Source organism: Malaclemys terrapin, chromosome 10 (assembly GCF_027887155.1).
Source record: "Malaclemys terrapin pileata isolate rMalTer1 chromosome 10, rMalTer1.hap1, whole genome shotgun sequence".
NCBI lineage: Eukaryota > Metazoa > Chordata > Testudines > Emydidae > Malaclemys > Malaclemys terrapin.
This window is the reverse complement of record NC_071514.1, coordinates 84,910,167-84,924,674: the sequence shown is the minus strand read 5'-3', so window position 1 is coordinate 84,924,674 and position 14,508 is coordinate 84,910,167. Positions and strand designations below refer to the sequence as shown.

General features: G+C 55.3%; 1 protein-coding gene across 4 annotated transcripts in view; it reads left to right on the top strand.

Moving 5' to 3' along the window:
- LOC128844543 (hexosaminidase D-like) overlaps positions 1-14,508 on the top strand; it is a 31,250-nt gene that overhangs the window by 5,251 nt on the left and 11,491 nt on the right. For 2 of the 4 annotated variants that reach the window (XM_054042353.1, XM_054042355.1), the window contains exons 4-11: positions 5,755-5,912; positions 7,443-7,539; positions 8,332-8,569; positions 9,188-9,297; positions 9,853-9,940; positions 11,835-11,999; positions 13,404-13,587; positions 14,271-14,342. In XM_054042353.1, coding sequence (XP_053898328.1) covers positions 7,445-7,539; positions 8,332-8,569; positions 9,188-9,297; positions 9,853-9,940; positions 11,835-11,999; positions 13,404-13,587; positions 14,271-14,342 — 952 coding nt within the window. In that variant the 5' untranslated portion in view covers positions 5,755-5,912; positions 7,443-7,444. Of the gene's footprint in view, positions 1-5,493; positions 5,524-5,754; positions 5,913-7,070; positions 7,540-8,331; positions 8,570-9,187; positions 9,298-9,852; positions 9,941-11,834; positions 12,000-13,403; positions 13,588-14,270; positions 14,343-14,508 lie in introns of those variants that run through there. The other 2 variants (XM_054042356.1, XM_054042354.1) reach the window with 2 other exon arrangements.

The following is a 14,508-nucleotide window of genomic DNA, read 5'->3' as shown; positions in this document are numbered from 1 at the left end:
GCCCTCCTAGCTATGGAGATGGCTTCAGAATGTGACCCCAGTCCACCCTAAAGGCTCAAAATGTGGAAGACAAATAATAAGAACCCCAAGTCTATTATTTTTACACAATCTCAGGACTTGAAAGCTAATCTCATGATTTTTGAACATTTGGGGTGGGCACTACTGCTAATGTCCTGGACCTATGACGCTACAACAACGCTGCAGACATACTGGATATCTAGCAGGAAAGTTTCTACTGCTGTTGTCCTACTGGCCTGTGAGATCAAAAGGTTGATTTTCTGAAACTGCCATGAGGTCCCTGCATCAGTTTTCACTTTGTAGCTTGCAAAACCTACTAGCATCCCTCCCTTGTTTAAATATTTTACACTGTTACTGAAAGAGATGCTGTCAACCCGGCATCTTTTAAATAAGTCAGTTAAATTTTCTGGTATCAGAGGGGTAGCCGTGTTAGTCTGGATCTGTAAAAAGCAACAGAGGGTCCTGTGGCACCTTATAGACTAACAGATGTATGGGAGCATAAGCTTTCGTGGGTGAGTACCCACTTTGTCAGACGCACGCATCGAAAGCTTATGCTCCCAATACTTCTGTTAGTCTTAAAGGTGCCACAGGACTCTCTGTTGCTTTTTAAATATTCTGTTTTCTGATTGCGATGCATTTTTATAACATGTACTGGACTTCTATTGTTGTTATTTTTAAATTAAGAGTGAAGGTCTTTCCTGCACCCCCGCTGTCCAACCTGCCTCCCCCCATCTCGCTGGAGCTCTCTTGGTTCTGCAGACTGTCGCTGTTCAACTAGCTCCTCAAACAGCCAATTAACTCGTAACTCTCCAGGGGCGCTAGGGACTAGCCATGTCCCCAGCCAGCCAGGCGCTCTACCCTCTTCCCTTTCTCTTAGCTGCTTGTCTCGTTGGTAGTGCTGCGGGAAAACACGGTATCCCCAAGAGCAGGTGGCTGCATGAGAGGAAAGTAAAAAGAACAGGAGTACTTGTGGCACCTTAGAGACTAACATTTATTTGAGCATAAGCTTTCGTGGAACCCATCAGGTTCATTGGCTTCACTGCCCTTTCCTCCCCCCGCCTCCCGAGAGAGATCAGCTGTTCCACGAACAACTGGAGAGCAGCGGCCAATAAATCTCTTGTCTCAGGACAGCTTGAGGCTAGTAAACGGGCACCTGGTTCCCGTGGCGACGAGCACTGTGTAAAAGCCGAAGTGGTGAGCATGTGTCTAGGCGGGGGTCTGTGCCGTGCCCGGCAGTGTGGGGGCGCTCACGGATCAGGACAGATGGCGTTAGAGGGGTGAATGAGCAGCAGGCACCTCTCAACGTTGGTCTGTGTTTGACCAGACCTGCAGCCCTTCATCCCGCTGATCTGAACGGGAACTTTGCCTGCGTGAGGATGAACATAAGAACGGCCCTACTGGGTCAGACCAAAGATCCATCTAGCCCAGTATCCTGTCTACCGACAGTGGCCAGTGCCAGGTGCCCCAGAGGGAATGAACAGAACAGGGAATCATCAAGTGATCCATCCCATCGCCCATTCCCAGCTTCTGGCAAACAGAGGCTAGGGACACCATCCCTGCCCATCCTGGCTAATAGCCATTGATGGACCTATCCTCCATGAACTGATCTAGTTCTTTTTTGAACCCTGTTATGGTCTTAGCCTTCACCACATCCTCTGGCAAGGAGTTCCACAAGTTGACTGTGCATTGTGCGAAGAAATACTTCCTTTTATTTGTTTTAAACCTGCTGCCTATTAATTTCATTTGGTGACCCCTAGTTCTTGTGTGTGGAAGCAGAGACATGTGTTATGAGAAAACACTTCCTTATCTACTTTCTCTACACCAGTCATGATTTTATAGACCTCTATCATATCTCCTCTTAGTCGTCTCTTTTCCAAGCTGAAAAGTCCCAGTCTTATTAATCTCTCCTCATACAGAAGCTGTTCCATCCCCCTAATCATTTTTGTTGCTCTTTTCTGAACTTTTTCCAGTTCCAGTTTTTTGAGATGGGGTGACCACATCTGTACGCAGTATTCAAGATGTGGGTGTATCATGGATTTATATAGAGGCAACATGATATTTTCTGTCCTATTCTCGATCCCTTTCTTAATTATTCCCAGCCTTCTGTTCACTTTTTTGACTGCCACTGCACATTGTGGATAGTTCTCTGAAAACATCCACTCAATGACTCCAAGATCTCTCTCTTGAGTGGTAACAGCTAATTTAGACCCCATCATTGTATATGTATAGTTGGGATCATGTTTTCCAGTGTACATTACTTTGCATTTATCAACATTAAATTTCATCTGCCATTTTGTTGCCCAGTCACCCAGTTTTGAGAGACCCTTTTGTAACTCTTCACAGTCTGCTTGGGACTTAACTATGGTCAGTCATTTTGATGGCAGGATTTGGCCTGATGTACTGAGGAGCGTGTGGGTGTGAGTGTGGGTGTGTGGAGGATGAAATCCTTCCCGTGAGATGATAAAACTTGAGCAGAGACTGCAGCGGGGGCCTGTTCCCAGCCCCGTGACGTCTGTGATCCTGCTAAATGTAGGAACTGGCGGACTCTGCAGCTGGAGAAATCAGGGAGATTTTCCAGCTACCACGGCTAGCGGGCAGGCTTGTGTGCAGCCCCCCGCGGGAGAAGGCCTCGTTTCCTCGCTCTCCCGTTGGCACCAGTGTGGCAAAAGGGAGATGTTCTAGTGATACAGCATTTGTACTTTCCACAACTCCTCTGCCTGGCCTTCCAGAGTGTTGGGGGAAGTAGGATCTGTCAACTACCAGTGTTAACAACCCTGGAGCACTCGTGTAAACGGGACACATGAGTTCTACCAGTGGGTTATCTTGTCCTGCATAAGAGGCAACAAGGTCCAGTGTCTAGCGTGCTTGACTGGGACTTGGGGCGATTTTGGGCGACTCCCTTCCTCTCTGTTTCTATTCTTGCCCCCCCCTCATTTGTCTGATCTGTTAGGTCTTTGAGCTCTTTGGGGCAGGGACTGTCTCCCTGTGTGTGTACAGCCCCTAGCACAATGGGGCTCTGATCCCCTCCAGAGCGTCTAGGCACTAGAACTACTAACTTCTAAAAAGTAATGGTGATAAAAACACCTGAGTTCTGTGGCCCTACAGCCACTTCGTCGGGAGCAGCTCCACTGCTCCTAACCATCCTAGTGTAGACCCAGCCCAGCCGTTTGTCCAATCAATTTATTTCTTCCCTCCGCTGGGCTGTTTTCTTTGCCACGTCTCTGATCTGAGAAGGGATTTGGGCATCTACAAAGGCTTTTACCGTGACGGTGTCCTCCCTTATTGGCAAGATTCTTGTTGACGTAACCCAGCACAACCCAGTTCCAGTTTCTCCTGTGGGCCATGCAGCCAATATCTCCAAGTGCTCTGGAGTAAATAGCTCTAAGGGCCCCACCCTCAGTGTCTATCTCCCTTTGGTGTTTTTTTTTAATTTTTATTTATTTTTTTTGGTTGCAGGCAGGTGATTTGCATCTCTGTTTCCTTGTGGCTGGAGGAAAGGAATGAGCGCGCCAGTTATACTGAGTGCTCGCACACTGTAGCAAGGGCTGCTGTACGAGAAGCCAGACAGGAATGGGGAAGGAAAGGCAAGATGGTCAGGAGTTGCACTGGAGAAGGCACTCTTACCAAGAGCAGTATGGTTCCATGAGGAGCAGCCAGGAGACTGCTGTTGCATGAGCAGGGTGGGTTGGGATTGGGGCAAATCCAGGAGGATTTTTAAGACTGAGGAGAACGATTTTGAGAAGGATCTTGGGATTGTTGTGGGGCCAGGGGAACAGACAGAGGATGGGGGAGAGTGGAGTGATTTAAATCAAAATGATTTAAGTCACTGACTTTAATCATGACTGAAATCAGCGAGCCAGAAACGTTGATTTTTTTTTTTTTAAATAATTGAATTTAATCTTGTTTTGCATTTGTACTTTAGTTACTTTCCTAAAGAAAAATTGGTATAACAATTAAAACATTGATTTGCAACCAAATATAGTCTTTACACTAAATGTGGTTCTTTTTGCTAACTAGGCAGATACACTCTCAGGGGCTTTCAACCTTTTTTTTTTTTTTTTTTTAATTTGCGGACCCCTAAAAAACTTCAAACGGTGGTGTGGACTCCTTTAGAAACCTTAGGCAGAGTCTGTGGAGAACCCCAGGGGTCCGCGGACCACAGGTTGAAATCCACAGCACTATCTGTACACATTTTAAAGATGCAAGTTGGTGTTTTTGAAAATCCCAGTAGGGCGCTAGCTGCATCTTTAGGAGCCTAAATACCTTTGAGAATCTGGCTCCATGGCCGGGCGATGGTGTTCCCCTGGGGGATGTGCAGGTGCAAACGCACTCGCCTGCCCCAGTTGCTGGGGAGCATATCTTATAGCATGGCCTGGAGTCAGTGTTGGTGGGGGAGTGCAGGCTGGGAGGGCCCCAGCAGTGCATGGCTGGCGTGGCTCAGTGGTGTGATGTCAGTATTGTGTACTCAGTTCCAGGGCTGGGCCAGCTTGTTTAAACACCCTCCAAGCAGTGGCTGAGTTAGGGAGGTGTGGAACAGCTGCCTAGGTGGGGTAGTTCCAGGCTCTCCCCATGCCAGGTGCACTCTGATCTAGGGGTGGGCTCGGGAGAGGTGTCGCTGCACGGTGGCCAGTGTGAGCTCCAGCCTGCATCTCATCTTGCACCCCTCTGATAACCTCATTGCTCGCCAGGGGGGCATGCCCCCCAGCGTGAAACCCAGTGCAGTTGTGTGTCTGTGCTGGACACATTGTGTGTAGCAGCCTTAACTGCTTCGCAACAGACTTGGGTCGATTGAGCTGAGCGTCCTGCGGGTTCCTGTTATGTCTGGTAGCTCATCTCTTGTCACACTCCTAGAAAGAAATATGCAGTGAGGGGCCGTTTTCTCTGAATACCCGTCCGGGTTTTACACTGTGTGCCCCATCGTGTCGCACACACAGCCCTAGAGCCGAGAGCCGTTTCTCTTGCAGTGTGTCTGTGTTGTGCGTTACAAATCCCTGTCTGTACAGTGCTAATCTGCAGCAGCTGCTAACTGCAACGAAGAGGTGCTGCCTTGTACGGGGCATGACCTCAGCCCTGCAGAGAGAACGCCTTACCCTTGGCTTCAGCAGTTCAGAAAGCCAATTCCTGGTGTTACGCCTAAAAGTGGCACAATACATGCGATACCTGCTCAAAGCTTGGTTTCATATTGCGGATGAGCTGAGGTTTTAACAAAGCAGAAATAATTGACACACCCTCTGCATAAAGAAACGTAGCCACTGGGCCATCACAAGAGCAAAAGCCGCCCGTCCGGTCTGTTTCAGGGGCTAGCATGACAGCACATGACAGCCTGCTTGGAAGCAAGGCAGGATAAGGGATTTATGAAAAATTGCCAAGTACAATGAGCGAGCGCCCATACAAGGAGAGATTAACACAAGTGGGATTATTTCAGGCCTGATCCGGTAAAGCTTTCCTCGGGCGGTTGGTCGGTGTGAAATCCTTGGGGATACTCCATGAGTACAGGACTGCACGGTTGGTCCCTTCGCTTGTAAAAGGGGAAAATCTGAGCTGGGGAGAGGGGTCTGAAATAACAGATGTGGCAGGGAAGGCAGCTGGTCTGCTCTTTGCTGCTGTTTTGTGTTTCCTCCTCTGTGGGTGGAGCTAAATTTCTCCCCTTCTCTCCCTGTCTCCAGTCCCAGCTTCGTTTGGTGCCTGAGAACCTTTGCTTATGTTGTCTAACCGGCCTCTCTTCCCCTGGTGCAGGGGCATCTCCCGCATGCTGGCTCCCTCGGTCCCTGGACGGGTTAATGCAGTGAAGTGTGCTCCCCACGCCAGGACGGCTGCTCTTTAAACCTGCCCTGACGCTGTTGGCCTCCCCCAAGCTCAGACGCAGCTTTTCCTGTCAGCTGCCACCTGTGCAGGTAAAATCCATCATCTCGTGGTTTGCAGTAAATCTTCTGCTAACGCTCTCCTCTAACAGTGCTGTGTGTCTGGTTTAAACCCACGAGCACCAGAAAACCTGCTGTTCTGTCCCTGGTGATGTGTCCTGTGGAGCTGGCCAGCTCTGGGCAGGGGACAGCCGGGTTGCAAAATGAAACTGCTTCTCTGATCTGTTCTCAACAGCAGGTGCTTGGCTCCCTCCATAACCTAGCTCTTACAGCGCATGTTTCAGCCACACACCTCCGCATGCTTCCCAAAGTCCCTAGCCCCACTGTACAGATGGGGAAGCTGAGGCACAGGGCTGGGACGTAACTTGCCCAAGATCACCCAGCAGGCCAATGCTCTACCCACTAGGAAACATTGCCGTGAGTCCCCCCCCAAAAAACAGTATTCCCTTCCCAGCATCTGCAGTTATCTCCCTGCTTCCCCACCTACTCGTCACTGGGGTTGAGTCCTTGTCTGATGTCGGTTGCGACCCCTCGGGTACTGCTCTGTTTGCCTGGACTGCTTTGCACCCCAATAGCACTAACTGAATAGCCGCCTGCCGCTTGCCTGCCCCTCTGGGGAGACCCATCTCGTCCACAGTGTTTCAGGGCCGTTGCTGGGTAACAAATGTTTGCTTTGTATTGCGGCCGAGACACAGGAGCTACCTCAGAACAGAGCCAGTCCCTGCCCGAAGGAGCTGGCAACCCAGCTCAGACACCCGCCCCCCCCCCCCTGCCCAGACAGGCTGGGGAGGGTCTTGAGGGCAGCTGGTGAGCTCCTGTGGGCAAGGCGTAGATTTCCTTGCCTTGCAATGGCACCTGGAGTCCCCGGCCCAGAGCCGGGCCCATTGTGCTGTCTGCTCTGCAGGCCTGTGGTGAGAGACTGTCCCCGCTCCAGAGTGTTTGCTGACAGAGCCACACAGGATGAGCAGGGGAACGGAGGTGCGGAGGGATGAAGCGACTCCCCAGGTCCCAGCTGATGTCACATGGGCCTGAGCGCAAGAGATGAGGGGAATTCTTCTCCCTAGTTTCCAGCGTGGGAACCGAGGCTCGGGGAGGTGATCGGACACGCCTGAGCTGGGAAATGAACCCAGCTCGTCGGAGTACCAGGCCGGTGCCCTGACCATAAGGCCGCCCTCCCTCTGCATTGCACAGGTGGAGCAGAACCACGCTTGGGATGGCTGGGCGTCGGCTGAGGTCGCCTCGCCAGGCAGGAGCCGGCCAGCCAGCAGGCTCCCTTGTGAAGGTGTTTCTCTATTGCATATAGCTTGTACCTGGGCGTCTCTCCCATCCCACCCTGGAGCAACCCCGTGAGTCGGTGGTTAGGGTCTGTTCGGCTGGACACGCTTGTCATGCTCGCTCGCAGCACCACCTTGCAGCCTGAGCTCTGCCTCCATGTCCCTCCTCCCCCGGCGTGAAAGGCAGGTCCTGGCCCCAGGTGGAGGTTTTATCAGTGTTTGTCAACTCGCTGCTCTACATCCTGCTCTGCAGCACAGCTGGCCGCCCCTCCCCCCGTTTGCCTTGCAGACATGGCCTTCCCGCGGAACCAGAAGCTGAACCTCCTGCGCCTCACCGTGCTCTTGATCGTGGCTTTAGCAGGCATCAAATTTATCTTCCGAGACAGGTAAGACGCCGGTCTGCAGCCAGGCTGCCCGCGGAGCCCAGGATGGTGCTGGGGCCACCTGGGGCGCTTGGAGCGGAGTTCTCTCCATCCGGCCCCAAGGTAGCTCCTTAGCTGAGCTAACGCCCCCGTCTCTCTCGAGCTCTGCACTGGCATGGCCAGCAGCGCCTGCCGCACGCTTCTGGATCTGTAACCAAATGGTGGGGACTGGAATCTTCCTGCTGCTCCCCGGCATCTCTCGCTGGGTGCTGGGGTGTCCAGTGCCAGCTCTGCCCCATAATATACAGACCTGGAGAAAGGGGCAGGAGGGTCCCAGTGACAGAGAGCTGCGTCTGCCCCCAGCCGATAGTGCTGAAGCAGCATCCCAGTCTGCCGGCGACAGCAAGTACTGGAGGCTGTGATCCATTCCCAGGTGGCCGCTATGGGATTCTCCTGCAGAGCACACGTTGGAGGGCACGACCGCATGGCATAGGTTGGACTGTTCTGCTCAGATACCCTCCAGGGCCAGCAGCTGGTGATGGTTTAGGCAAGGGTAACTACGTGACTCTAGCAGTGGGTGGAAGCTGTTGTGCTCACAGCCCTGGAGGCTGATGTCCCTGCCCGTCGCCAGAGCAGATACCAGTTGGGTTTTCCCCCACACCATCTGTCCTGGCAGAGCCCCCCGCGGGGTGGGAGGGGAATTCAGTGTCTGGGGCTGCTCTGCGGAGGCTGCCCACAAGGGAGCCGGTGCAGCAGGGGGGGTGTGTGTGTGTGTGTGTGTGCGCGTGTGAAAGCCGCTCTGTTCTGCATGCGCAGCGTTACCCTGGATCTGCACAAGCACATCAGCAAGGACAATGACTTCTGGGGAAAGGCTGGAGAGGAAAAGGAGGAGGCCCACCCCCACAGCCAGGCCCTGGAGCTCTCGGCAGTGAAGATAACGGATCCAAAGGAAGACACCAAAAAGCAGCTCTCCAAGGACTTCAGCACCACGGAGATGAGGCTCGTCCACCTGGACCTGAAAGGAGCTGCGCCCAAGGTCTCCTACTTGGAGCAGGTGAGCAGCAGAGGGTTCTGGGATGACGCTTGTCCCCTCTCTCCTGCCCAGTCCCCATCCTGCTGGACTGTGGGTGGCAGGGGGAGGGGACATCCCAATTGTTACGAGCAGGTCCTGCGGGCGCCAGGGTTCAGCCACTGGCTTCCAGTGCTCGCAGAGAGCACGGTGCACCTGGCCACGCGAGCAGAGCAGGGGGCAAGGGAGAAGAAGAGCTGGCTTCGGAACTGCCTGAGCGTGGGGTGTTGCCCGCTGGCCAGGGATCTCCCACACTCCCCTCAGAGGGACGTTACGGAGTCTCCGTGGCTGTGGTTCAGAGCGAGAGAGACTCGTGGGAGCCCAGGAGCTCTGGGTGGCTGACTCCTTTTGCTGCCCTTGGGCTCGCCTGGAACCCGTGCAGCCTGGCACGGAGCCCTGCTGAGCCGGGTTTCTAGCCAGGCAAGGCCATGAGCACTTTCGGTGCTAATGAGCCCGGCCCCATGGAAACACGGGGAATTGCACCCACAGACACCCTGGTTCGGTCTGACCCATGGTCTCTGGCCAGGAGACTGACTGGCGGGTCCCCCCCCCCCCCGCCCCAGCAGGTCGGCTCATCGGCCTGGGCATTTGTTCTCCTTGCAGGTGTTTCCGCTTCTCTCCAAACTTGGTGCAAATGGAATCCTGGTCGAGTACGAAGACATGTTTCCCTTTAAGGGTGAGCTTGAAACCCTCAAGTCTCCATACGCTTATAGGTAAGCTGCTGCAGTGGGTGCAAGTGAACCAGAGGAAGCATTTGGCTGTGTGGGTTGGCTAGGTATCCAAAAGTAACGTGACCCGCTCGGTGCCGGAGGGTCTGCAAGTCGGGGCATGGCCCTGCTGGAACAGAGCCCTCGATAAGAGCCCGCTGCCTGTGCCCGCAGTTAGAGCAGCCTCCGTGTCTGTTCTTACAGTGTCCATGTTTGGATCCCAATTGGCATTCCCAGATTCTCTCCACCTGGAAAAGCAGTGAGCCAATGAGCATCGAGTGACTCTGACCTGCAGCAATGTAACTGTGCCGCTCTGGGGACGCGCACGGGTTTCCTGAGGCGCTAATGTGCTGCGCTCACCCGGAAACGCTGAATGTGGGAGTATCAGGCTCCTCCTTTCTGTGGCACAGCCATTAACACCCCCATCCCCAGTGTCCCGAGACGGATTTAACACTCGGGCGTCGGCGTGTCTGGGAGTCCCCGAATGGCCTGGGGTTTTGCAGCTGCTGGTTGGCAAACGCAAAGCCCTCTGACCCGCCGATTGTTCCTGTCGCCCTGCAGCGAGGACGACGTCGAGAAGATCCAGCAGCTAGCGGCGCTCAATAAGTTGGAGGTGGTTCCCCTGGTGCAGACCTTTGGGCACGTGGAGGTAGGCGTTGATCTCCGCGTGAGTCAGCCCTTCCGTAGGGAATGGCTGAGACCAGCTGCTCCTGGCCCGAAGGGTGAAAGGCATGTCCTGCCACCCTGTTGTGCAGGGGCGGCTTTAGCAGGTGCGGGGCCCCACGCCAGGACGTGAATTGTCTCGTGTCCTGCCCTGCCCCGACTCTGCCCCCTCCCTACCCCATTGGGTCCCTCCCCAAATCCCCACCCTGGCCCCGCCCCAGCCCCGCCCCCTCACTGCCCCATTGGATCCCTCCCCAAATCCCCGCCCTGGCCCCACCTCTTCCCCAAGGATGCCGCATTACTCCTCCTTACCCCTCCTTCCCAGGCTTGCGCTGATCAGCTGTATGGTGGCGCAAGCGCTGGAGGGAGGGGGGAGAAGCAGGACGCGGCTTTTTTTTTTTTCCGCTCTGCCGGCAGCCCCGGACGTTGTGGGGCCCTCTTAGGCGCGGGGCTCCATTCCGGGGAATCGGCCGAATTGGCTTAAAGCCGGCCCTGCCGTTGTGGGGTGGATCCAGGTGCCGACATGGCTGGTACCAAACACTGCAGAGAGCTGAATCTCCCTCCTCTCTCCCATCAGGCAGGCACAGACATGGGGGGGCCCCCCCCAGAGCTCTCCCCAGAAAAGCTCTGTTCTTTTCTGGCTTAACCCAGGCTCACCCAGGTGTCACTGAGTGGCTTTAACAATTACTGCAGACCCTGGGTGGCTTGGCCTTGGATGTAGATCCGTTGCAGCAGTAGATGGGGGTGAGGAAGGCCTGTGATGGGACCTGCTTGGGGGGCACTCTCCTCGGGATTGTTCGTGCAGGGTTTTGTTTGTGGTCTTTGCAGCTCTCCGTCTTTCAGGGAGCCAGGCGAGTTCTGGGCGCTCGCAGACTCGCTCGCAGGCTGTCGCCCGGGGTTACTCTCCCTTTGTCAGGGGAGGCAGGATGACCGTCCATTGCCCTTCATTATGTGTCTTGATTGGAAGCATGTAAAGGTGGCTAGCTATAGATTGGTTTTTGTGGGGGCTCTGAACAGGCAAACGTCTCCTTGCCTGCAGGGACCGGCTGTCATTCTAAGTCTGAAGCGCCAGGCCCACCTGTGGGGCTAGGAACCCGCTTGTGGAACAGGGCTACTCCTGCCAGCGTCGCACCAGAGTGCCCTCGTGTGAGGACCACGGTCTGCGAGACACCGAGTGCTGCCTGCGGGCTCCCACGCGATGTCCGTTGGCCGCACTTCAGCACTGAGCTGGGGGCTGTTTCTGTGGCTGTTGGGTTTCTCTCACGAGTGTCTGGCTCCCCTCTCTGTTGCTGAGTGAGGAATCTGCTTCTTCTGAGGGTGTCTCAGTCTCTCTCCTCACCCTGCCACCTCAGTCGCATCAACCCAACAAGCTGGCGTTGGTCTCTGCCGCCAAGGGGAGGTAGCTGTATGCTGGCTTGCCTCTCTGACTTGTTCAGGCAGGCCTCCCTGGGGCAGGGTGGGAGCTGGCAAGAACGCCAGCCATGGGTCCAGCTTGGCTCTTTCCAGATCGAGCTCCACCACCACGTCGCCCGTTTGTAAACAACTGGTATTTGCACAGGTCTTGATAGGGAGCCTGGTGGAGGCTGCTGCGGACTCTGAACCGGCGCGCTCAGCCCCCGCGGGGCGTTCCACGGGGAGCAGGTACACCTCCCTCAGACAGTGCTGACATGGGGGTCCCCCTCTTACTGGCCCACGTGCCCCCAGTGCGCAGCATGATTCTAGCTGGACAGAGCCCCTTTAAAGCAGACCCGTGACTTGCCTCCCAGTTACTCCTTTCCCTTGCAGTCCAGCCGCTCTCTTTCCAAAGCGCAGCGTGACCTGCCCGGGGTCCAGCAGGGTCGGTTTGTGCTGCGTTGGGTTCACACGCTTCCTTGTGACAGTTTATCCTGAAGCACGACAAGTACCGATACCTGCGGGAGGTCGAGCGTTTCCCCAACAGCCTCAACCCCCACGTCCCAGACACCCTGTCCCTGCTGAAGAGCATGCTGTCGCAGGTGATGGACAAACACAGACACTCCAGCTGGATCCACATCGGAGCTGACGAGGTAAGAGCTGGGGAGGCTCCTCTCCGCCCCCTGCTGGCTCTGGGAGTTATTGGGCGGGGGGGGAGGGGTCATTTGTATTGCAATAGCCCCAACTGTAGATTGGGACCCCGCTGTGCTAGGTGCTGTACTAACACAACGACTACCCCTGCCTTGACAAGCTTACTGCCTAATGGTCGAAGGAGGGACACACTAGACAATCACCAATTCTAGGTGCAATGGCCTCTGTTGCTTACGACCGCCCCTCTGGGTAGAGAAGAGGAACAAAACATCTGGAGAAGAGGTTTGCAGAGCTACTCCACCTTCCATCACACTGAGCGCAGCTTGTAGTGGCTTCATTGCAGGCTCTGGGGTCTGTAAACAGAAGCTATGATCACTACAAAGTGCTTCCCCCTCTGCGTACTGCACCAGTGAAATGTAGCCCCTTGTGGGGTGCAGGGAAGCAGCTCTTTGGTGCCCGACACTGGGTTGGGAGGAGGTGACATTTTTTTGGCCAAAGGACACGGGGACAAACTCTTGCATGTTACGCAGTGTCCCCTGGGTTCTCTAACGGCTTTGCAGAGCAGATGGGGCCTGGTGTTTCAAAGCATCCTGCAAAGGTCCCATGAGCAGTAAAGTGCCTATAACTCCATTTGCCCACCCTGCAGGGGTGAAGGGCTGAGTTGTCACCGCCTGCGTGTGAGCTTGGGGAGAATCGAGCTGTGCTCCAACCCAGCTGGCTACTTTTGCCATCCAGGGTTGCCCCATTGAAGAGCTCATGTAAGCTGTGCTGCATTGACTCATGACTCTGTGTGTGTGTGTGTGGGGGGGGGGGGTTTAAACATACTTGCTCTTCCGTGTTTACATCAGCGAAGGCTGGTCGGAGGTGCCCACCTTCGCTCCTGGGAAGCTAGTTTAAACAGTCTCGAACCAGCCCCGAGAAAGGTCTGTCTGCCTCTCAGACAAGCGTTGGCCTTGTTGGGGAGGGCCCCATTGTGGGGGTGATCCTTCACCCGGAAGAGACAGCACTGTGCCCACAAGCTCTTCAGAGAGCTTTCCTCTGCCACTGTCATCACCACGGAGTCCGGCTCAGCCAGCTGCTCGTGCTGGACCAGTTTGGTGACCGTGGTCTGGTCGTGTGTGGCGAAGCTGTGTATCCTCCGCACGTTGCTGGCACTTGGGTCCGTCTCGTCTGACCGCTTCGCCTAGTCGCTGCGTGTAGCTGTTGCGTAGGACTGAGGAGAGGCGTGATCGCTGCGGGGCTGCACTGGGGAGGGGTCTGGCGCAGGGGGGCGGTTTCCCATCATTGCTCCCTGGGTGCATCGCTCTAGGAAGGACGTAAACCTTGCTCGCTCTTCACTCAATGCCTGTTTACAGAGGTTAGTAAGCTTCTGATCTTAACAATAGTTTCCCTTCCGGTAAATCCAGGTCTTTCATCTAGGGGAAGGGATGGATTCCAAGAACTGGATCAGCCACAGCGATGGAGACGTGGGGACGATGTACCTGAATCACATCAAGGAGGTTGTGAACTTCATCGTGAACCAGTACAAGGGACTCCAAGTCCTCATGTGGGACGACATGCTGAGGAAGATCAGCGTGGGAGCCATCCGAGGTCAGGGTGGCTTTGTGCTCCTCTCCACGAGCAGTTAGTTGTAGGGGATTTTCTAGGGTGACTCTTGCATATGTCTCAGGGGCAGCATCCCAGTCACACCCTCATGCTACTGTGGTGGTCCAGCTGCCCAGAGGGCACCTGTAATGCCCCCCCCCCCCGCCCCGGTGGTGTTATCTGGGAGGAGTCAGGGCAGGGGAGAAAGTGTAGCACTGAGACTAGAGTGTGTCCTGGGGGTTTGGTGGTGGCCCCGCCAGGAGCAGTGGAAGGTCCCTAAAAAGTGGGGGGGGGGGGGGCGCGGCGCACAGGCCCACCATGGCCCCGCCCTTCACGCTGCCCCTTCCCCTGAGGCCCTGCCCCTGCTCGCTTCTCTCAGCCCCCTCCCCCCCATTGCTTTTAATAGTGATGGGTCCAGGGTCCCCTGTTGCCCACCCCCTTCCAGCACCCCTGGTTCCCGCCCATAGTGGGGAATGTTTCAGGGCTCCCTTATATCAGTGCAGTTTGGAGTTGTGTATCCTGCACACGGTCACCCCGACTCTTCGTGTAGGGAGTAAGGGGGGATCTGGGCTGGTGGAATGAGGTGGGGGAGGTGGGGGGTTTCCCCAGCAGCTGTCTCTCTCCTCCCCAGGAGCTATTGGCAGAGGGGCTGTTGCATTCTCTCTCCTCTGGGTTTGTTTGTCCTGCAGACTCTGGCATCGCGAAGCATGCCTCCCCGGTGCTCTGGTTCTACGCCGCAGACTTTGACACGGAGCAGATAGGTAAGGGGCAGAGCCTGTGACGGTTTCATCCGTGAGCTGCTTTGTGAGACTTGCCTGATTGCATGTCAGGCGGCTAAAGGCCAAGTTGAGCCCTGGTGTCAGCTGGGGACAGCTCCATGGAAATCAGGGTCACGTTTCCTTTGTGTCCTGCCCTGCTGATGTCCTT